The 25,197-nt window shown below is 31.7% G+C and overlaps 1 protein-coding gene across 4 annotated transcripts in view; it reads left to right on the top strand.

Moving 5' to 3' along the window:
* The window catches only part of LOC139529123 (protein spinster homolog 1-like), a 38,865-nt gene that overhangs the window by 8,870 nt on the left and 4,798 nt on the right, over nt 1–25,197 (top strand). For 2 of the 4 annotated variants that reach the window (XM_071325441.1, XM_071325442.1), the window contains exons 2-13: nt 4,666–4,854; nt 7,186–7,388; nt 7,973–8,124; nt 9,402–9,468; nt 12,438–12,574; nt 14,404–14,532; nt 15,586–15,781; nt 18,703–18,768; nt 19,735–19,833; nt 20,111–20,291; nt 20,695–20,785; nt 23,290–24,372. In XM_071325441.1, coding sequence (XP_071181542.1) covers nt 4,666–4,854; nt 7,186–7,388; nt 7,973–8,124; nt 9,402–9,468; nt 12,438–12,574; nt 14,404–14,532; nt 15,586–15,781; nt 18,703–18,768; nt 19,735–19,833; nt 20,111–20,291; nt 20,695–20,785; nt 23,290–23,305 — 1,526 coding nt within the window. In that variant the 3' untranslated portion in view covers nt 23,306–24,372. Of the gene's footprint in view, nt 1–4,665; nt 4,855–7,185; nt 7,389–7,972; nt 8,125–9,401; nt 9,469–12,437; nt 12,575–14,403; nt 14,533–15,585; nt 15,782–18,702; nt 18,769–19,734; nt 19,834–20,110; nt 20,292–20,694; nt 20,797–23,289; nt 24,373–25,197 lie in introns of all 4 variants that reach the window. The other 2 variants (XM_071325444.1, XM_071325443.1) reach the window with 2 other exon arrangements.

The following is a 25,197-nucleotide window of genomic DNA, read 5'->3' on the forward strand; positions in this document are numbered from 1 at the left end:
TTTGTACAAAAATGTCGACATTAATTGCCGAAGTCGTCAGTCTACTTCGAATTGGAGCACACACATTTTAAAGACATTAATGCTTGTAACTTTTTATCTTAAAAACTTGAGAACATGATTTAGAGAATGCTTTGAACTAGCTTCCAATAACTGCGAGTACTCACGTGTAGCGAGTACTCTTATTTCTGTGCTATATTTTTATATTGTTTTCATGTTATTTAATTTTGTGCCTAGTCACGATATTTTAGCAATTGTTCTTATGTTTCACTGTGACAAAACTGTCGCATGTTAGTGGAGATTTTGACGGTTTAAAAGATGCTTAACCACCGACACATTAATTCTTAACGCGACTGTCCCATATCAGGAGCCTGTAGTTCAGTGCTTGTCGTTGGTCTATCGTTTATATTTGTTTTGTTAACTGTTTTGTTATAAATTAAAAGGCGTTAGTTTTCTTAATTTGAATTGTTTCATACTTTTAATGTCTAGGCCTTTTATAGCTACAATACAGTATGGGTTTTTTTTCAATGTTGAAGACAGTACGGTTGTCTACAGTTGCTTACTTCTACGTACTTTGGTTTTCCTTTTTTGCCATGGTGGAGAGTTGTCTTCTCATTGACTATTTGTGTCTTTGGATAGGTGTGCTTTTGAAGTTAAAGTATTTTGCAGAATACATTTATTTGTTTCTTTATACAGATGTGGGTATCACCACCTTAGCATGCATGATGAGGCACATTGAATACTATTAAGTTAAATGATATATATTAAATTGCTTATATCACTGTCCTACATATTGCTCGGAAAGATATACTAGTATTCATTATCAGTTATGAAAATCATAAGTGCATATGTTCTGTTTGGTATCCCGATATACCATATTGATATGTATTAGTACACAAATAACTTGCATGTCATCAACATGTTACTGACCGTAGATTTTTATATAAACCAACTTTTTATCTAATGTTCAGGACGGATCTAAAGGGGGATTTCACAACTCAGGATGAAAAAGGGGGGTTCCAACCATATATCCCCATTCCTAAACATTTATCATAAAAAGAGGGGTTAAAACTCCGGACCTCCCTTTGGATCTTCCCACTAATACTTGAGATATTTTTTTTAATTTGATAATATTTAACTTCTGAAATTAAAACAAACGTTCTAACAAAAATCTAATTCAAAATCTCAAGAGCCTTTATATTGACTAATCTTCTTTTCAAAAAGAGGTAGACGGTATCAAGGCCGCAAGAAAACAGCACCATATTAATAGTTATCATTTTAAACTTGTATAAAACTTGTGCAAACTGTACGGGTTGGAGGCCCCCTCTCCTCGTTCTTTTTACTGAAAGAATTTTCCACATTGCACCATTACGACCAATATGTTAAAACTGCAGTGGAAAGACAAATAATACTAATTATCATCATTCGAAATTTTGATGCCATATACTACTTTGAAAAGTCATAAAACGATAAAATAATTAATTTATATAGCAGACCTTAAATTAACAGAGGTCTATAGATCTAAGAACACTGAAGCTTAATGCATGCATTTTCAATATCCAAAGGGGACCTCGGTGGCTGCCTGAGTGGTCTTATAAGAAACAAGTTAAACTGAGAAGTCGAACTACTGCATGTATCAATAGCATGTTTACATTGAGGTTGCGAGTTCGAATATGACAGGTGCATGCGTTCGACTCCAATCTCAATTGACTAGGATTGACTGAGAAGTCGAACTACTGCATGTATCAATAGCATGTTTACATTGAGGTTGCGAGTTCGAATATGACAAGTGCATGCGTTCGACTCCAATCTCAATTGACTAGGATTGTTAGTTTCCTATCGAAAGTTGGTGGTTCTCATCGGACACTCCTACTTACTCCAGCAAGAATGAGAATAAGAATTGTATTACTTTAAAATCCAAACCGAATATGATTGTTTACTAAAGAAAAACATATAAATACGACAGGAAGAAAACAAGACAAACATGTAGCATTGGTGAAAACTGGCCTGAATTAAGGATTTCTAAAAAAATAAATGTGATTTTTTTTAATATCATAATATTCTTGTTTTAAACTATGATATAAAAATATAAAGCGAGATGAATCGTTGATGATATCACTTCCAAAGTTTTTATTTTCTACATTTAAAAAAACCAGTGGACCCAAAAACGCTTTTTTAACTTTGAAGTTGTAACAAACTTGAGTTTCTTTTTTAAAATAAGGCATGATACAACGTCTCAGGATATATTTTTCTTCGTGCACTTCGTAATAATATTGCCGAGGAAGGCTGACATGCAAATGAATGCGTTGCACAAACCGATCTCTCATCTAACTTGAGGTTGCGTGGATTTATTTCAACGAAATTTATCGAAATGCATCTAGATGCAAAAAATCATGCATGTTGTTTTGTGACTATTTAACCTGCATGTTCCTAATTAAAACAATTGCATTCTATCTATTAGCCGCCCATTATATAAATTAACAAGCACATTTTGAGACAGGAATGCGGTATTGTGAGACTTAATAATAGAGTGAGTTCGTGGTCTTGTGGTCAAGCCCGATGGCTACAGTGCTGAAGGTCCCGAGTTCGATTCTCACTCGGGGTGCTAAAAATATCAGCACATCAGAAGGGTAATTTTCACCCTCTCACACACATCTCTGGTACCCAGACCGGAGTTTAAACTAGAATGGGTACTTTGGGGGCCTTGGTTGGTCAAAGTTGTCCCTTACTTTGACCTGGAGATCAATCTTCTGATATCTCTCTGGTTTGTCTGTTTCCCCCGAGTGGCCCGGTGGTTCTCTCCGAGTACTTCAGCTTCCTCAACCATAATAACAGACTGCCCGGTGTCCTAGCACTTCCTTTGTGTTGGGTGGGGATTGATTGTCCTTGTAAAAATAATTGTCGTATAGTTAGTGACACATCTCCATTAATCCTGTTAGGGAGTGTACATGGATGCCACTGTACCCTCGCAGCTTTCGAGGGGTTCTTCGGATATCGGAGGCATTTACCATTATATACATACAGAGGAACTCAGAATATTTATTTCTAGAATTTTTAAAGGAATAATAATCTAGTCTTGACAGTCTTTCTCTTTTTGTTTGTGTAAAAATTAAAGTAAGAAAAGAAAGGCATGCAGTGACCCCGGCCAATGATCTTTCTTTTGTCAAGGCTCACTGAGTATTGTAATGCAACTTTGTCATTATTTTTCTTCCTATTCACCATTTTCCCGAGTCCCAGTATAATCTCATCATATTCTGGGACTATAATACACTAGTATATATGTTCCGGACCATATGAGTATTTGGACCGTACGCGCATGGTCGGACCATATGAGTATACTCATTTGCCGGTTATAAACCGGCCGGACCATATGAGTATTTGGACCATATAGGTATTTTTTTCAATAATATGCATTAGAAAATTTCATGAAAAAACAATGATTGCTTCATGCAAATGTATTGTTTACAATTCAAATAACATGAAATATTGATGTCAAAGTAAGTTTTCATCGCTAATTGTATTGTTTCATGTATGCGTAGGGTGATATTCACTTCCACACGATAACTTAGCTTTTCTTGGGTCCTAGGTCAATCCGATGTGTCTACGGTGTTTTTTAAACAGCTGTAGATCTCCAATATCGTAACATATGACTGAAAATTAAGTGCGTCATATCACCAGAACTTTAAAAATAATCCAAGGGTCCTTGCCGGTGACGGCGTCATTTTTTTTTTTTAAACAAGTATAAATATAAAAATTCTGAATATTGCACTGATAATGCTAATTATATAAAGTTTGAACTTTCTTTATCCTGTCGACTTTCACGTCAATTTATAGTAAAACAGTTGACTTCTTGTGTAACAGTTCATTATGAATTGGAAGTTATCTTCCCAGGTCGACATTTTGTCATTCCATCGTAATAACATATATATCGGTAATGAAAAGAAAAAATGTGTTTACTGTAGTTTTGACTAGTGATGAAATTTAATGTATGAATCTGCTTATTTTATTTTGATAATCTTGTTATTTTCAAATGTTATTAAATCTATAATCAAATGACCTTTGGCAGTGTTTTTTCCCAATGACATGACAACTAGAAGGGTTATCTGGTTATATGAAGAGTTAAGTATCGTGACCTGTTAATTACCCCGACCATTCCTTGCCCCGACCATACGCGTATATACCCATATGGTCATGACCATACGCGTATGGTCCATATGGTCCAAATACTCGTATGGTCCGGAACATATATATAATAAATTTAATTTAATACTAACAAATTGAAAATGTTTAAATTTTTCACAATTAAAGGTTAAAGGGGTGAACTATTATAATCATTTTATTTTTTTGGTATAAAAACAAAGATTCCAATAATATTAAATTCTTTTTTCCCATGCAACTAAATGACCAACCTGAACATTTTAGTATTCCGTTGATAATTATGATCCGTAAAATGTTCATGCTATTTCCGTCATTTGGTTCTACTATTACATAGGATATACCTACTTCCTGGTCATTCACTCAAAAGAAAAAAAGTCAGTTGACTTCTTTTGAACTGTCACTAACCAATGAATCACCAAACTTTTGTAAACATTAATAGATAAATGAGTTTAGTAATAACACCAATAGACGATACATTTCAGCTCGATGCTATGCCTGTTGATATTTCAGATACAGAGCCGATAGTCCAGAACAACCCAATAAACGAAGATGACAGGACCAGTAACGTGACAACCACACCAGAACCGATCATCCAGTCGGGGACAACATCTGACATAAGTAAAGGACGAGCTTATGTCACAGTGGCAATACTTCTCACCATTAATTTGTTAAATTATATGGACAGATATACTGTTGCAGGTAAATCACAGAGTCTTGAATAATGAAACTTGAAAGGCTATTTTAATTACTTTATAAAAACAACTTGGACTGTCTATGAAGACAACTTCAATCAATAGGACAACTTGGGCAGTCTATATGAGGGTCGTAATGGGGTACCCTAATGAGGATTAACGGTAAAAGTTCTTGCCAAATGACGTTAACAGTAAATTTTGGTGTACAGACGATAAATAGTACACTTTCTTTTAGATGATAAAAACATCGACTGATTTGGATGAATCACGTTAATTTTTTTCCGAAAATGACAGGAACGATAATCATTTGAGATCTTTTGCATTTAAAAGACACCCTTGTAGATTTAAAAAAAGAGCAAGCTAATGCTGCTACAGGCAGCACTCGCACCCTCAAAGTGGAAAGGGATTAATATAAGTTGCAAAACTTGTTTCCCAATCCACTGTAAATAAATATGTTTAAACTAATTAAATTTGAGACCTCTGACGAATCAGGATAATGATATTTTGACAAATCATGTTACAATTTAACCTATTTGATGCTAACATTAGCTGAAAATGACCGTTTGATGCCTGACGGCAAAGGTCATTACTACCCTCCTATATTATCATCTCAGACTATGTATATTAGAATTGACAACTCTGAACATCTAAAGAATAGACCTATTTACTCTTGTATGCAAATTTGTCTGCCATTTATTATGTAAAAATCACACACTTGTTGCTGTAAAGTTTGACATCAAAATTCAAAACATTTGACGTCACAATTAAACAGTGATTGTTGCTTGACGTCAGATGACAGAAGGTTATTTTTAGTAGGTCTGTCATTTTGAGACAAAATTCAGCCGAATACCACAAGTGTAAATACATTTATTGAAAAAATAAATGAAGCAAATTTAGTTCATCCTAGACTTATTTTTTGCATCAATTAAGTTTTATAACAAATTAGTAAAGATAAGTAAATATTTTTATTCACACAATACAATATTTATTTTATTATGTTTTACAAATTCAGTAATCTGATGAAATGATTTTGCCATGAAAATAGTCTAAGTTGTCTTATTGGAGGTTTGAGTTGTCTTCATAGACGGTTGGAGTTGGCTTATTGATGACGGTCAGATTTTTGTTATTGACAGTCTTAGTTGTCTTCTTATATATATATATATATACATGTATATGGTCCAACTTGGGACAGGCACATACAAAATATGGTTAGATTTAACGTGTTGGCTGTTGCTACTTTAACATGTTTAAACACCAAACTTTTTCTAACCTAAGACAGTGGTATAACAGTACAAATGCATGACATAAGAACAAAATGAAATTCCCCTGAAATCTGACCATTGAATTCTTAATAAAATCTACACTGTTTATTAGTTATAACCAAAATTATAAGGTACAAAAACAGAAGAAAAGGAAATTACATTGAAATTTTTATATGTTTATCATGTTTATGTTTGTATGCATATTTGTAAATACAAAAATAGATCTGACACTCACACATCATATTAACATCAGTGCCTGGCAGTATCGAGCAGATAGAAAGCTGAATTATAAACATTGTATAAAGAAGAAGGATTACAGTTAGCTTTAAAATCATTGCAAACTGGTACCAATTTTAACACATATATTGAACTGCAAACTCATACAATTCCAATGCTGTTCAAACTCATTTAAATGGACCCAAATTGATGCATGCAGTTGTGTTACATTTTGTAAATATTGGAAGCTTGTATTTTATCCTTAACACATAATTCCCTTTTGCCTAACTTTTGTATTTTACTTAGATTGATTATTGTACTACATTTAATATCCATTTATGTTTTTTATATTTGAATAATGATTTTTTTTTATTTTCTGTAAGGGTAGCTGGCAAAATAGATTCTAAATGAAAAACCTTCTTTGTAAAAATGGTATAACTATGTCATTGTATGTGACTTCTGTTCAGAGTGCATTAATTTTGTTCATAGCTCTACTAGTGGAACCTTTAGCAAATTGTATATTTTGTGGATAAAGGGTTTTCATAGCAGTTTTAACAAGAAATTCTTATAACAAAATTAAAAATATTTCATTCTAAGACATCTGTAACCGTGTTAGTTTAAAAAAAAGTTTTATTCATTTATATGTTTTAGAGTTTAGTGTACCATCCTTTTTTGCTGAACTAGTATATACATATTTATTTAGGGGCAGCTAAACCTCGCCTCTGTGTGAAGAATTTATAGATGTGTTAAAGAAGCAATGCTGCATGAGGGCCTGTGGCATTTTGGGCTGTTTTCTGCATTTTCGTCAGGTTGTTGTCTCAAACGCATTCCCGTTTCAATTTTCCATTGTATTTTTCTAGGTGTTCTAAACCAGATACAGACTTACTACAACTTAGGTAATGCTAGTGATGGCTTGCTACAAACAGTATTTATTGGAACCTACATGATTTTCTCTCCTATTTTTGGTTACCTTGGTGACAGATATACCAGAAAATACATCATGGCAGGAGGCATATTTTTCTGGTCATGTGTTACTTTAGCAGGATCCTTTGTAGACCAGGAGGTAAGAACATGAAAAGATGCATATATATATATATATACGTACTTATAATATAATTATTTATGGGACTGCATCTTGCATCAAATTGTAGGATCCTTTACATTAGATAATTCAGCTGATGTGTAACAATTCCATCTTCATGCCTTACAAATGTATATATATCATGTACTGTATTACAACGCTAGATTAAAACTGACATGAAAAAGGTAACACCCAGCCACCAAAAGCTTTATTCTGGTAGAGTCAAGGTGGTATTTCTACACTCTATCTTTACTTTGTCCAAACCAAATGTTATGAAATTTATATAGTGCTATAACCACAAAACATACAAATTAGAATTTAGGTGGTGTCACTTGCATTGTTCTTGAGTTATGTCCCTTTATAAATTTCTGCATTTGCTATATATATTCAATCAAAGGCATCTTTTCTTTCTTCTAACCAATAGGTCATTATATAATGTTTATCAAAATAATGCAACTTTTTAGTAGCTAATTTTTTAACATCATTGTTTTGACATCTTTCAAACTGTGACCACATGCAAGATTACTACCTGAATGTTTTGAATTATACTTTTGTATTTTTTCCAGCATAAGTTATGGTTCTTTGTTTTACGAGCTGCAGTAGGAGTTGGAGAAGCTAGTTACTCCACCATTGCCCCTACATTGATAGCTGATTTATTTGTGGGAGAACTTAGAACCAGAATGTTAATGATATTTTATTTTGCCATACCTGTTGGCAGGTTTGTATAATGTTAATAATATTTTATTTGCCATACCTGTTGGCAAATTAGTACAATGTACTTACAACATATATTGGATTACAAAATACATATATGTAGAGTATCGCATCTGGAAAAACTGTCTTGGTGATATAATGGAGTATAGCTATATATAGGTTACAGAAGTTTATAATCCAGCTTTTTCATAAATAAAATATTCTTTTATTATTTCGAGGCCTATAGCTGCAGAACAGGAACTACAATACAATTTAATGGATACTCTTAATTCAGAAATTTTTGTAATGTTTATACTTATCAATTAAAGTTTTATACAGGTTTTGGGTTATTCTTCTTTTTACAGAAATCTCACTTAAGGATGTATTCTTCTGACTTTTCAGTCTCGTTCAGTCTCGTTGAAATCTCGTTCTTGAATTATTTCCAAAACATGTGATAGAAGTGGAAAATATCAATGAATGTAAAAAATATTATAATCAAACATAAATCTGTGAAAAAATTGTGCATTTACAATGAATGGTCATTGAGTAATCCAGTTTTCAAATTTTACAACCAATCAAGTCAGTATTTTTAGCCAAAATTTTGAGAAAATGGGTGAGGGATACCAAAAATGATTTTACAAGAATCATGTACATCCCATATCATTTTGGTCTTTTGAAATTTCTTAGATATGTATTTTTTCAATCATTTATAACAAAAAAGTGGAAATAATTTGCATTTTGATCTTTAAACTGAGAAAAATCACAAAAATACAAAATTGACAGCATGGTAAATTTTACACAAAAAAGTGTCAAAATATGATAAAACTTTCTTATATTAACACCTACCTATAGTTTTTGTAAGTAAAATTTATTCAGATTGGTCCACTTCATCTTTATAGAAAGTAAGAAAAAAAGTTTAATTGGGCATTTTCAAAGGTCTGTAGCAAAAAAAGAAGTGCACCACCATATGATTTTTTCTTCACCAATTATTTTGTTACAGTCTTAATAACCCAAAAATCAGGTAAAGAAAAAATGTTTAATTCTAGAAATTTTTGAATTCTCAGAGGTGTACATCCTTAAAGTAAAGCAATTGTGATATGAACTTTGACTCCACACTTAAGATATCTGAATTTAGTATTTGAAGAAGAAAATTCTTGTCATATTTATCCAATTGACAGCAAAGAAAACAGGAAACATTGATGTATAAATGATTTATACCTACAATCCATTGATGTGTTGTGCTCTTACTGAATTTTCATTTATTGTGTACACAGTATGTAATGTTTATGTTTTCTTTTTCAGTGGTATGGGTTACATTGTAGGATCTAACATTGCAGAGGCATTTGGTCACTGGCAGTGGGCATTAAGGGTAAGGTCCTTAAAATGTATTATAATTGTGCTATGTATTTAGTCAATAAAGTTGAATACACCTGCCACACACTAGGTTTCAACTCACACCCTTAGTAATGACATTCTAGTGATAGAATATTAGATGATTATTTTTTTTTTTACACTTAGGCCACTTGGCCACTGAGGCATTGGAAGACTCCACACAGTTTGAGAGACAATTTCCATTCAAATATAATAGAAAAACAAAGGACAAAAAGTATCAATTATTGACACAAAATTAACAAAAAATCTTTAAAGGCAAAGGAACAGTGCTTGTATTTTTGTTCTTCGTCTCGTAGTCACAGTGTGGCCTTCAGCACAGAGCAAAACAACTATCTAGAATATATTTTGTTAATTTAGGTATCAGATGCGAGATAAAGAATGAAGGACAGTCGACTGGTGATCCTTTTCAACACTTTTTGACTGATTATCTTTACCCAGACGTTTTTTGATAATTTGTTTTGTCTATTTTCTGTCTCATTAGCCTATACCCTATATCCCCTATATTCATATCAATACCTGTTATTATATTACAAAATTTTATTACATTTGTATAATCACGTCGTTTAAAAAAAAATATATTTATGTTATATCACAGCTAAAATGTAAAATATAAAACAAAGGGAATATACATGTTTATTTAGCACTGTTAGATTTTGAAACCAGTAAATGTAGACCAAACTTCACCATACATATATTTCCCTGTTGTACGGGTTTTTATGTAAACTTTATCCTTTACTGCCAGTTGTAGTACTATACTTTGTGTTGCTGTCATCTGTTCTGTAGTTACTCCTCTGGCTCCGGCGTGATTGGCCGCAATATTTTTTCCATTGTGCATAATATTAGTAAGGAAGCGATTGTTTGCCATAGTAAGTGATGTCCATGAAAAGTAATATAGACCTTCATAGGGGGCAACAAAGTGTCCATTGCTAGCATCATAACCACTGCCAGTATTAGTAAAAACTGTATCGTAAACCACAACTCCATTGAAATTCTGTATTGCTTTAGAATTTCTCACGAGAAAACCAACCATTTTATCTCTGTCTAAGAGATAAAATAGTGCCAATTGTAAGAATAGCCATAGAAATTTATCATCATTGCAGAATACGTTTGTCATATATAAATTATACTATATTAGTCCTGTAAGTTCATTCTTTGCATGTTTGTGATAGTAAATCTGAGCATTTTCTTAAGAATTGTCTAAATTTACTTATAACCTTTGACCTTCGTATAAATGTAAATACCATATGTTGTTTACAAGTTTTTGCCCCCCCCCCCCCACCCCTTGACAGAGTCAAAAAGCAAGACATAGGTATGCTGTTTCTGGTGGTAACAATGTATTAGTTTGTGATTAGGTCTAGTTTATGTTGCTATCAAAATTGCACACAGGCAAGACATATCACTGTGTCAACAGTTAATAAGATTTGGTTGCTGTTCTCTTGATGTACACCCCATTTCTTTTGTACTAGCTTGTAGGCAGTGTTAAAATTCTACTAAATGTAATAATAATAATAAGAAAAAAAATTAGATAAAATAATAAAAAAAAAAATTAAAAAAATTCTACTAAATGAGAAAACAAATGGCGAAACACACATACTTTAAAAAATTACACAGTATCTCTTTAGGGAAGTGTAGATATTTAATAACTTACTCGAATCTGGGGGTCCACAGTCACATCTTCCTTCTGTACTCTCAACCAACTTTAGTTGATATTGAATACTTTTCCAAAGGTTGGCATTTTTAGAACATTGCTTGTTAGCTATTACTGCTGTGAAAAGGGTTATCCATGTAATTGTTTTGAAAAGACTGAAAAAGTGAGAAAACAAATAGTTGTGGATGTTGTGTCAGTGCTATCATGTCTATATAACACTTTAACTGATGAAAAGAAATTCAGTCATTAGAGACGAGTCATCAAATTGCAAATTGATTTTCGTTAGCAATTGGTTAAAATTTATGACCAGCTGAACATTTTATTTTGATAAAACAAATTTCAATTTGGTCAGAATTTATAATGAACTGAAATAGGTAATGAGCAACACTTTCAAGTCAAGTCCAATTAAATATCTATGTGCATGTAATAGAAAATTATTTAAAGCAATAAACTTCCGAAAGAGCAAACATTCAGAAGGAATAACATATATATATTATTGACTACAACCTCTATTTGTGTTATTTATCATACGATTTGTAAAATAAGAAATGCAATGTTCCTACCTCATGGCTGCACTGTATGTTATACTAATGTGTGAATACAGGTTTTGAAACTGTTTTTGTCTGATCTGAAATTTCATGTTATTTTATATGTTGCTGTGTAACATGAAACATCAGTTGAGACATGCAAGTTTTCCATTAGTGATATATATTCAATATTTCTGTAGAACTCCCTTGTCCAATTCTTGGAAATGATTACATTTATCATTCTCTAAATTTGTAAACATAAATTTTTTTGAAATTCTGATAGTTTCTATTGTCTTGCCTACAATGAAAGTTGTAGTAAGTGAGACATACATGGTATTACTATCTAGGGGTGTCTGTCACCAGAAAGTAGAATACATTGAGGCTTCATACCTTTTTATATGCAGATACCTAATGTAACGTAGTTTCCCTTCGTTCTATGTCCATTGCTTGACCTCATTTACATTAGATAAGAAAACTTTATTTTGATTCGGCATAAGCACAAATAAGCAACACAAGCTCTAAGGAGCTTTTGACCGAATATACATTGTCCAGTGACTGCTTGAGAAAAATTGTAGATTTTTGTTACGTGATATTCTCACTTATTTTGTGTAATAGGATAACTATATTTGGTATATAGGTTCAATGTAATGCCAACATGTCTGTCGTAAAGCAGTCAAGACATTTAATCATGTGCACTCTTGTTTAATCCATGTTGTCGAAATATGATTTAAGTTTTGCATTTACTAATATGTTTTGTATTTCTACTTCCAGTTTACACCCACATTGGGTATGGTATGTGTGATCTTAATTGTGTTTGTCTTAAAAGAGCCTCAGAGAGGACATTCTGAGGGAGGAAGAAATCTACATAATACTACATTCTGTAGTGATCTCATGTATTTATTTAAAAAGTAAGTATAGTTTTAAAGTGTTTTTTGGAGAATTTCAGTTACAGCAAAATGCGCTGAGTGAGTAAGTTAATGTAATATTTTTGAATAGGCCAGGATTTTTTAATTTGTTGGTTTACGGATCCGCCAACCCGATTTTGCCGATTTCCAGAACAAAAATTAAATTGACTTTTCATGCTTTTTAATCCCGCCGACCCTAACAAATGCATTATCCCTGAAAAATAATTAAAATATCCTTTTTTTTATGAAATGAAATGCATTAAACACTTTCTGTTGTGAATAAACTTCAAGTTTATGTTTCTAAAAATAAACAAATCAATTATTAATGACCTTGAAATGTTGTTTTTGCAAATAATTTTGCAAAAGGAACCCTGTGTTTAAAACCAATTACACAATAGGCTTGTTTCCCTTATTTGTCACCAGTCCGTAAGATGCATCTTCTCATAGAAATAGACTTGTCCAAATGTGGACAGGTGGAAGTTCAAGACATCAAGTTAAAGTACTGAATATTAACAAATCTTTAAAAATTTCTTGTTTCATGGATAAAAAACGGGAATGCATGACAACAGATTAACCGGATAATCTCGTTTTTCCAGTGGACGAGTCTATTACCTTTTTGACACGTGTGTTGAAACTTATTTTTGTACGACATTTTTACATTTTTTTCTTTATCAGTTTTCGTTCTTCAAGACCATTAATCACCAAGTTTTCTGGAATTGATTAAGAGCTACGTGAATCTGTTTTTCTTGTTTGTGAAATGACAATTAAATTTCGTCTTTGTCCCTCTTTTTTACGGGAAATTATTAGACAATGTCATGCGATGTTTATTACAGCTGAGCAATAATATCTCATCAAACTAAAACTTAAGAAATGATGACAAAATAGCACAACAAACATATTATTAGAAAGGTGAAATACATATTTTTCTGTCTTGAAAGATATTTTTTTTCTTTTTTTTTTTTTCCAACTGACCGACCTGACTTTTTCATGGAGAAAATCCGTAAACCAACAAATTATAAATCTGTGGCCTTAGCTTGCTTGGTAGCTGAACTGTGAATTCATTATTAGGTGAGGTATACCGTATAAACCTCTTTAAAGATTAGACTAGTCCTACAGATAACCAATCTGTCTGTCTACTAAAAGAGGGTAGTATATCTATCCTAGTTATAATGAAACCTAGGTTCAGATAGCAAGCAAGCTTGCCAAAGATATACCTTTACTTACACACTAAAGGCATTTTGTTGTAACAATAATAGCATCTTGCTTTTACAACTGTGTGAACCATCTCTTAAAATTCAAAAAAATTTCAAAGTTAATATTCTGTCTTCTTATCTCCCTTGATATACTCAACCATTATGGAGTATGACATATTGAGGAACTTTGTTCCTTAAAAAGATATCCATAAGAAAAAATATACGAAAAAAGTTTTGAATAGATAAAAAGGAAGTTTTGAAGTATATGGTAAACTAACGTTGAATCAATTAGTTCTTAAACAAGCAAAATATGGACCATTACTTTGTTTATGCCCCCGCTACTCTAAGTTTTACACTTGTCCGTCAGTATATACATTTGAAGGCTTAGAAAAGGGTTTCCAATCTCCCTTTTCCTAATTTTCCTAAAGCAAATGTTATGATACATAATGCTTATTACCCCCACATATAGATCAAGTTTGGATTTGGTCGGTGTTGCTTTTGCTGTTTTTGAGTTATGTCCCTTTATAAATAGAAAAATTGCAGAATTTGCTGTATATTTACAAGAGGGGACATCTCTGTCCAATGGACACATTTCAAAATTTTCATAAGGTATTATCATTTATAATTTTTACATTTCAGTAAAAGTTTTATGTTATCCACGTTTGGGTTTACATGTGTAGCCTTCGTAACAGGAGCACTTGCTCTGTGGGCCCCACTTTACATGCAGCGCTCTATCAGTGTTCAGGGAGGAAATCCAAAAGAAAGCGTGTGAGTATTAGTGTCTGTCAATAAACTCAACACAAATATTTAATTCTTTTTAGGTAAAGATTGCATGAAATGCAATAAAAACCTTATGGGACTGACTTGATTTCTAAATGTCCTTTTTGATACACCAAATATAGTGCATTGATCATAACACTCTATGCATCCTATCCATGAACCATTAAAAAAGTTATTGATGTTATATATGCTCAGATATTCAATGCACAAAATGACTTTACAGTTGTCAAGAAAATAACATAACTTTTGCAAGGAGCAGGAATCTAATATCTGTTCTAAAAATGTAAATGATGTCATTGTTAATGTCATCTTTACAAATTGAAGTTATCTTCCTTTGTTTAGAATTGCTGTTATATCAACTACACCATTTAATGTAATATTAAAGTTTACTTCCCACTGATAAATTGAAGCAATCTTTACCCGCAGTGCTTGCCAGCACTTTGATTTACTTTTTTGTGTACAGTAGGATATAAATTATTTAAACTTCTATTGTACTTATATGTGAACCTCCAATTTAAATGTTCAAATATAATTTTCCAAAAATATTAATGATTTGTATGCAAACTTTTGAAAAACCATGAAAAAAATATCTATGAAAATGTAAATCTTCCTTGATCCTTGAAATTGGTGTCCACAAAGTTAAATGAATTCACAATATCTTTATATATCTTAACTTCAAGAGGAGGGAGTAATGGTTTTTTGATCGAGTCAGATTTTTTTTGGGGCAAAGCACAAACAATTTTATTTAGTTTTTCAAGGCTTTCAAAAAAAGTATTTTGTTCAACATTTAACACTGTAAGGTATGGGAAAACCTGAATTCAGACTTAGTTTTGTTTTCTGCTTGCCTAGAAATTTTGTTTTCATCAAGTTAGGAATCAGAAAAAAGATTTACAGAAATAACCTTAACCCTTCTTTTTTTGCAAGTTTTAGCATTTTTTATATCTGTTCTAAATCTATCTCCTTAAAATCAGTTAGCTAACAAAAAATGCACTTGATCTTAATTATATCCTGTGTATTTTAAGATTTATCTTAATATTTCAGAGTTAGCTTAACCTTTGGAGGGATAACTATAGCTGCAGGTTTTATTGGTGTGTTTTTAGGCGCTGAATCTTCACGGAGGTACAAAAGAGTGAATCCCCGAGCTGATCCATTGATATGTGCCTTCGGGTTGTTAACTTGTACACCATTCCTATTCTTTGCATTAGTTGTATCAAAATATAATACAACAGCCACGTGGGTAAGTAAAGAGACGGGAACATCACAAATGTTCTAATTTCCAAGGTCAATTTGAATGTTCTAATCTCCAAGGTCAATTTAGATGTTCTTATTTCTAAGGGCAATTTAAATGTTCTAATTTACAAGGTCAATTTAATTTAGAAAGTTTAGAAAAAATTGATCTATAGAATTTATGGAAAATGAATGTTATATTTCTAATTTGATATTAATTAGTACATATTGTAAATTTGAAATTCAACTTAAATGATAGGAGGGTTGTGTGTATGTTACTTAGAAAACAACTTAAAAGACATCGCAATGTCAATAAATGGTCCTAAACAACAGACTAATAAATATCTGTAATTAACTCTTTATTTTGTTTTGAAAAATGACAAAAATCTAAAAGTTCTCACATTTTTATGCCCCACCTACGATAGTAGAGGGGCATTATGTTTTCTGGTCTGTGCGTCCGTTCGTCCGTTCGTTCGTCCGTTCGTTCGTCCGTTCGTTCGTCCGTTCGTCCGTCTGTCCCGCTTCAGGTTAAAGTTTTTGGTCGAGGTAGTTTTTGATGAAGTTGAAGTCCAATCAACTTGAAACTTAGTATACATGTGCCCTATGATATGATCTTTCTAATTTAAATGCCAAATTAGAGTTTTGACCCCAATTTTACGGTTCACTGAACATAGAAAATGATAGTGCAAATTTCAGGTTAAAGTTTTTGGTCAAGGTAGTTTTTGATGAAGTTGAAGTCCAATCAACTTGAAACTTAGTATACATGTGCCCTATGATATGATCTTTCTAATTTAAATGCCAAATTAGAGTTTTGACCCCAATTTTACGGTTCACTGAACATAGAAAATGATAGTGCAAATTTCAGGTTAAAGTTTTTGGCTTCAGGTTAAAGTTTTTGGTCAAGGTAGTTTTTGATGAAGTTGAAGTCCAATCAACTTGAAACTTAGTATACATGTGCCCTATGATATGATCTTTCTAATTTAAATGCCAAATTAGAGTTTTGACCCCAATTTTACAGTTCACTGAACATAGAAAATGATAGTGCAAATTTCAGGTTAAAGTTTTTGGTCAAGGTAGTTTTTGATAAAGTAGAAGTCCAATCAACTTGAAACTTAGTATACATGTTCCCTTTGATAAGATCATTCTAATTTTAATGCCAAATTAGAGAATTTATTCCAATTTCACAGTCCTTTAAACATAGAAAATGATAGTGTGAGTGGGGCATCCGTGTACTGTGGACACATTCTTGTTTAATAAAGAGTTTATATCTGAATCAAGAAAACATGTTTAATTGCACCTAAATAGTACCAGAGACAGACATTGAATAAACATACTTATTGCAATAAGCTAAATGCATGAAAAAAAACCTCCCCTAAAATCTTGAAATAACAAGTAAATCAAAGGCAGGGCTTTTATTTTTATGCCCCATTTATTATGCCCCATTTATGGGCATTATGTTTTCTGGTCTGTGCGTCCGTTCGTCCGTCTGTTCGTTCGTCCGTTCGTTCGTCCGTTCGTCCGTCTGTCCCGCTTCAGGTTAAAGTTTTTGGTCGAGGTAGTTTTTGATGAAGTTGGAGTCTAATCAACTTGAAACTTAGTATATATGTTCTGTATGATATGATCTTTCTAATTTTAATTCCAAATTAGAGATTTAACCCCATTTTCACGGTCCACTGAACATAGAAAATGATAGTGCAAATTTCAGGTTAAAGTTTTTGGCTTCAGGTTAAAGTTTTTGGTCAAGGTAGTTTTTGATGAAGTTGAAGTCCAATCAACTTGAAACTTAGTATACATGTGCCCTATGATATGATCTTTCTAATTTAAATGCCAAATTAGAGTTTTGACCCCAATTTTACGGTTCACTGAACATAGAAAATGATAGTGCAAATTTCAGGTTAAAGTTTTTGGCTTCAGGTTAAAGTTTTTGGTCAAGGTAGTTTTTGATGAAGTTGAAGTCCAATCAACTTGAAACTTAGTATACATGTGCCCTATGATATGATCTTTCTAATTTAAATGCCAAATTAGAGTTTTGACCCCAATTTTACGGTTCACTGAACATAGAAAATGATAGTGCAAATTTCAGGTTAAAGTTTTTGGTCAAGGTAGTTTTTGATGAAGTTGAAGTCCAATCAACTTGAAACTTAGTATACATGTGCCCTATGATATGATCTTTCTAATTTAAATGCCAAATTAGAGTTTTGACCCCAATTTTACGGTTCACTGAACATAGCAGGTTAAAGTTTTTGGCTTCAGGTTAAAGTTTTTGGTCAAGGTAGTTTTTGATGAAGTTGAAGTCCAATCAACTTGAAACTTAGTATACATGTGCCCTATGATATGATCTTTCTAATTTAAATGCCAAATTAGAGTTTTGACCCCAATTTTACGGTTCACTGAACATAGAAAATGATAGTGCAAATTTCAGGTTAAAGTTTTTGGTCAAGGTAGTTTTTGATAAAGTAGAAGTCCAATCAACTTGAAACTTAGTATACATGTTCCCTTTGATAAGATCATTCTAATTTTAATGCCAAATTAGAGAATTTATTCCAATTTCACAGTCCTTTAAACATAGAAAATGATAGTGTGAGTGGGGCATCCGTGTACTGTGGACACATTCTTGTTGTTCTTCATTTTAGTAAATAGCAGTTGTTTTAAAGGTCATTGACTGTTAAGAAATAATATTTGACAATGTACTAATATTTATGAGGAATGGAAGGACCTTTTTTGGATTGGGCCTTTTTTATGGGGGGAATAAGGGTTTTGTCTTAAATAATCGCAGGCAGAAATTTGGAATTTATACTTAGCTTGACTCTGGAATTATTGTTTATTTTTCTTATCTGGGAAAGGACACTTTATTTTTTTACTTTTGCAGGAATTCAGAGTGATTTTATGAAAGATTTTGTCATTAACTTACTCTAATTTTGCTTATTTTAGATACTTATATTTCTGGGAGAAGTATGTTTATGTTTAAACTGGTCAATAGTAGCAGATATGTTATTGGTAAGTATTATAATAGGAAAGAGAATACAGTTCATAGTAATTACGGGACATATGATGGTATACCGTTGTCTGTCATCAACATGTTTGACATTAACTCAAAAAAGCTTTAACAAATTTGCATAAAACTTTGGTGAATTGTTTATACCTATTGATGTGAGCTCCCTTTTGTTTTTTTATAATTTTAGATTTCCATTACTTTTTCGAGGTATGTTTTTTTTTTAATTCATTAAAATAAAAGGGGATTTTCCAGTTTTCAGTCAATAACTTAGGAATGCTTTCAGCAACTTACAAGAAATTTGGTTAATTGTTAATATATTGACATGAGCTCCCTTTTTATTTTTTATAAATTTTAGATTTTAAGTTTCTGAGTTGCAGTGTTTTATTCATAAAAAAGTGAGGATTGTCCAGTTTTCTGACAATTGCTAAAAAATTCTTTCAGCAATTCTCATGAAACTTTGGTGAATTGTTTATATCTATTGATGTAAGCTCCCTTTTGTTTTTCATAAATTTCTAATATGACATTGATAGTTAATGGAACTTTATCTTTTAAAAATGTGATGGGCATATCAAGCGCTCATGGCGCAGCTGTCATGCTTGAAGATATTAACTTGATATTTTTTATTAAGTTTACATCATGACAAGTTATAGATCAAGTTAGAATTTTGTTCCAATACAATGAATTTTTAAGGGAAGGGGAATATGTATTGGCATGCAATACAAACAGAATGCTTGTTTTATTTGAAATCTGAATTATATTTATAATTGGCAGGTGGTAGGATAGGTGGAGATACAGAAATCATATAAAATTATGAAGTTAAATAAATTGTCTACATACCAAAAATTTCAGACAAAATAAAAATAAACAGTATCAAAATTTGCAGGGAACGAAAGGTTGTAAATTGTCACTATATACTTTTAAAGATATAATATATTTACATTATTCTTAATGTCAAATTTGTGTTTCAGTATTGTGTCATACCTACAAGACGTTCAGCAGCTGAAGCAGTACAGATATTAATGTCCCATGCTTTAGGTGATGCTGGTAGTCCATATCTTATAGGCCTTGTGAGTATATGTAAAAATAAGAAGATGTGGTATGAATGCTTATGAGACAACTCTCCACAAGAGATCTTATGACACAAAAGGATTTTCTTGCTGTGTTGAAGACACATTGGTGGCCTTGTGTGACTGCTTTCTGCTCTATGATTGGGTTGTTGTCTCTTTGACACATTCCCCATTTCTTTTCTCTATTTTATTACTTTTACAATTTGTGACTTGGATAGAGAGTTATCTTATTGGCACTCATACCACATCTTCTTCTATCTAATGAATGATATTTCAGATAAGTGATGCTTTAGCTAAGAAGTACAGAGACCCACCTAAGACCCCAAGTGTACAGTTTGCCACGTTACAGAGTGCTCTGTATATGACACCCTTCGTATGTGTAGTCGGTGGAGGATTCTTCTTAGCCACAGCTCTATTTATAGTAAAGGACAGAAAAGAAGCAGAGAAAATTACTAAAGGTTAGCTTGATTAGATACATCTTTTGTTAAAATCTGAATTGATAGAAAAAAGTATGGTATGCCAAAAAAATAAAATAAAAGGTCAAGCCTTTTTTTATAATTTTTTATTACATATTTTTGTATGAATGTCAATTGAAAAGAAATTACATAGTTTGTAAAGCAGTAAGAATCTTAAATTGGTGAATCAATGACACCTCAGGGTAGGATTCAAATCTAAGATTGAATTTTTATTGGTTATGTAATAGCAATAGGCTAATCAATAATTTTAATTAAATTTGAATCACATGTAAAAAAAAAAGTGCATTTTTGTATATTATTTTACATTTTTAAACTTTCAGGGTACAATTTTGTATTAACATAGGTAGAATATTTTAAAAATTGATTAATATTTAAAACTTTGAAGGGTATAGCGAGATCCTCGTAGATTCAGAGGGGGATGCTGACTTTGACGATGTTAACCAGCTGTTAGACGATGACGATGATGGACTACTACCGTATGCGTAAAGTGTGTTGTTTGTTTATTTCACTAACAACTAATCCTTTTCTGTTTACTTTTTAGTGCAGCATGGGCTTGTCACAGCTTCTTCATTTTAATTTAAGTTATCTAGCAATACTTGTTTTTTTTAGATTTTGATTTAAATTTAGTGATAGAAATTAACACACAGTACGACATTTACTGGAAAGGGAAGTTACATTTTAGAGGGGGACATGGTGAATGTATGAGAAATTATGTCAAGAAAAGTTTAATGAGTGGGTCAAAATTCCTATTTACTTACATCCATACCCAGATTTTTTAGGGGAATGGTATAATCAATTTTATTTTCCAATAAATCATCTATGTTTGGGTAAAAATCATTAAATATAGTAGACATTTTGACCGTTTACCTTCAATAAACAATTAATTATCTGCCAACAATTACCCAAACATATTTGGATTTTTGAAGAACAAAATAAGAATTTTATTTTCAAAAATCTCATGTATGTAAAGTAACTGATAGGTAGAAAAATGTTCCTGGGGTAAAGCTCAATGGTCTGAATCACAAAACTCCTTTAGGAAAAATGGATATACTTTTACTTATTCTTTTTATTGTTTGTGTTCTAGACTATCATATTAATATTATCTTTGTTAGTATGTATGGATATTTACAGCTTTATAACCCCCCAAAACACTGATTTAGGTATTGGTATATATATTTCAGTATGATTTTAATCAATTTCTGACAATTTACATATTTTTTATTCAATTTCTCTGTTTTAACACAAAGAAAATTCAGTTTGAAGTGATAAAAAGATACAATGTTTAATTTATATTAAAGAAAATCAAGCAATTAAAAAACAGGTTAAAGTTACAAAGATTTACCTCCCCTTGATTAGGTTTTTAAATTAAAATCAACAGGATGATGGATTCAAAATATTATTTTTTATACAATTGAAAGTATTTGAATTATATAAGTGATCTTATTAATATTTCAATTAATGTTCCCTCTGACATACTTATAGTAAATAATCGTAAACAGAAATAAAAAATATCTAATTATTACAACCCATAAATTTTCTCTAAACTCAGTGAAAATTATTTTATATTTTTTGGCTACAACTCATTGTCACTGGATTAGGATGTGCTTTAATGTTTTTATTCGAAGGGAAAATAAATTTGAATGCAACAGAAAGAAAAATAGTATGGACATTATTTTATACTAAAATTGACATTTGAACATACTCCTTACACTAAATTAAATGCCTCTGTAGCTTGTGTTGAAATATGCTCTTTAAAATAGTCTGGGACTTGAATACATTATTTCTTTATGCTTGTTTTGTTTGAACATAATTACTAACATTTAATATTGTTTTCTTCATTAGCTTTGTAGATCTGCATGGATTACTTTGAATTATATTATATTATTATACCCCACAGGGGCATTATGTTTTCTGGTTTGTGGCTCCGTCCATCCATTTGTCCGTTCGTCACGCTTCAGGTTAAAGTTTTTGGTCAAGTTAGTTTTTGATGAAGTTGAACTCCAATCAACTTGAAACTTAATACACATGTTCCCCATGATATGATCTTTCTTTCTAATTTTAATGCCAAATTAAAGTTTTTACCCCAATTTCACGGTCCACTGAACATAGAAAATTATAGTACAAAGTTCAGGTTAAAGTTTTGGTTAAAGTTTTTGGTCAAGGTAGTTTTTGATGAAGTTGAAGTCACATCAACTTGAAACTAAGTACACATGTTACCTATGACATGATCTTTCTAATTTTAATTCCAAATTAAAGTTTTAACCCCAATTTCACGGTCCACTGAACTGAAAATGATAGTGCAAGTGGGGCATCCGTGTACTATGGACACATTCTTGTTTTATTTTATTATTTGAAATGAACAACCATTTTGTTCACATTATGTTATATTGTACTTTCCATTGTATTACCCTGTGGTTGCTTGGGATAGAAATTGTTGTTTCGGAGATATGAATTATGAAAAAAAGATTTAAGTTTCTGAACACTGATATAAAACATTTGTAGCCAAAAATTTGTGATTTTGCCAGATAGATCAGAAAATAGATTTTCACTAGTTACTTTTAATTTAAATTCTAAATGCTTAGTTTATATAAAATACATAAGAAAATTGCAAAATAAAATAGCTGTGAAGTTGATTAGAAAGGTAAAATGCCAAATGAACATGATGAAGTTTCTGTAAAAATAAGTTGGTTTACATAACTAGCTGCCACAGAAAAGTTTTTAAACATGTTTATAATTATTATGAAATTAAAGGACATAAATGACTTTATTGTTTTGTCTTATTGCTTGAAATGGGTTAATTCCATGCTATTTTTATCAGATGGAAATCAAGGTAAGTTAAAATTTCATCTTTGATTAAAAATGTTAAAAATTTGTAACTCAAGATATTGTGAAAACTGACCACATCTTTATAAAAAATACTCATTTAAATTAGCAGCAATAGAATTTCATACATCTAAACTTTGATATTATATAATTTCAGACATGGTGGTAATTGATGAAGCAAAAGGAATAGATAATCCTGTCTTGGAAGGAGAAGATATAACAGTTACAGTAGCAGATCCACATAAAAGTCAGCCACTGTGACCTACTTATCTGTAACATGAACTTCAGGGATATGTCTATGAAATGAAAACTCATCAAAATTTTACATTACTAATAATTTGTTACGTCTTTTTATTTTTTCATTTTTGTAAACTAGTCAACGCAGTAAATGTACTTACACAGAGTTGTGATCAAGAAAAATTTTGATTGGTGTATGATTTGTTTACTGGTGTTGTAGTACACAAGTCAATACATTTATCGATAAGCACTTTCTTCTTACTGAAAAAAGGGACTATTTTCTATTACTCCATCACTTTGATCTGATTGACTTGAAAGTTAATATTGTTTAAGATTCTTCGAAGAAAATATTCATTATCCGATGATATACTTTCTGCATAGTAAAAAAAAATCACCATATTTGAAGTATTACTCCATTAACTTACTCCTATCAAGGATGATGTGAATAGGTACACCCTTTAAAAAAGAGAGATTTCAAATGTATAGTACACATATAGTGATTCTGTTTAAACACTGTGCTTTGGGTACTGATGAGTAAAGCACATAGAAATGTGTTAAAATCTTGTAATTTAGAGTGAAAACATACTTGATATGCAAAAAGTACTATTATCCTGGATATATTTGTCATTCCAATTTGTACTGGACTTTCACATGGTGGTTAAATTTGTACATCAACAATAGTTTTGAATTGAGTATCAATTTATTGATAAAGCAAGCATGGCCAGGAGTCAGTTTCACCAAAAAATTTACGACTAAGATTGATTGTAATTTTACAGAATTGTTAATGACTTACAATCAATCTTAGACGTAAGTTTTTTTGTGAAATCGACTCATCATTTTTTGATACAAACAATGTATTTTGAGTTAAAGTAGAATATGATTGTTTTTCTTCAATTAAGATCGTGGTTTAGTTTATGGTCTGCATTGAAAGTGCCATGTATGTTAAAATTCATATGACCAACTTTCAGGACTAAAAAAATCAAAAGTTATCTCCCCTTGACCAGTCAGAGATATAACTCTATAGGGTTATTACAGAAAATAACTTAAGTGTGTTATTACAGATTTTCTTCCTAAAATTTTCTAAATCTGTAATATCATATGTTTGTTATTTGTAAAATTATTTCATTTATAGTGGGCTCTAGGGAACTCTTGAGACTTTGCACAGGAACTAAATCACGGTGCATAACCATAACGGCCACTTCTGGCGGAAACGGATACTGCCACCAAAACCAACGGCGACTTTCGGCGTTTTTCCTATGATGGACTCGGACGACGATCCGAATAATGATGATTTAGACTAATCTGTTAGGTAAGTGATACAATTGCTGTGTCCACGGAATCCTCGGATGTTTTTTTGTCATCTAGAAACCACTTATCCCAACGAAGATGTATTCCTTTTATATTTGATTAGCATTTTAAACTAGTGACTATGTGTTGTGCAACTCTTTTTCCACCAAAATGATAATTATTTCCGCTTTAAGTAGAACAGTATTAGCCATACTTACATGCTTTCGACGTAAACTTTCTTTTGTGAAAAACATTTTGTGCATAATTCAAGATTTAATGTCAAACTCCTTCCTTTTCAAAATTATTAGAAACGGACCCTTTCACCTAGATCAAATTACTGGAACCGGACCCATGTCAGCTTTATTGCAGGCACCGGACCCTTAATGATGTCAGTTCCCTATGTTAGGAATGTATGTTAAAGGATTTCCGAAAGTTAGGTTTGAGGGGTTTCTACAGCGTATAGATACAACAATACAACTGTACTCCATTGTAAAGTCCGGTACATATAACCATAGAGCTATTTCTAGTCTTGTCAATGAAA

Source organism: Mytilus edulis, chromosome 6 (assembly GCF_963676685.1).
Source record: "Mytilus edulis chromosome 6, xbMytEdul2.2, whole genome shotgun sequence".
NCBI classification, from domain to species: Eukaryota; Metazoa; Mollusca; class Bivalvia; order Mytilida; family Mytilidae; genus Mytilus; species Mytilus edulis.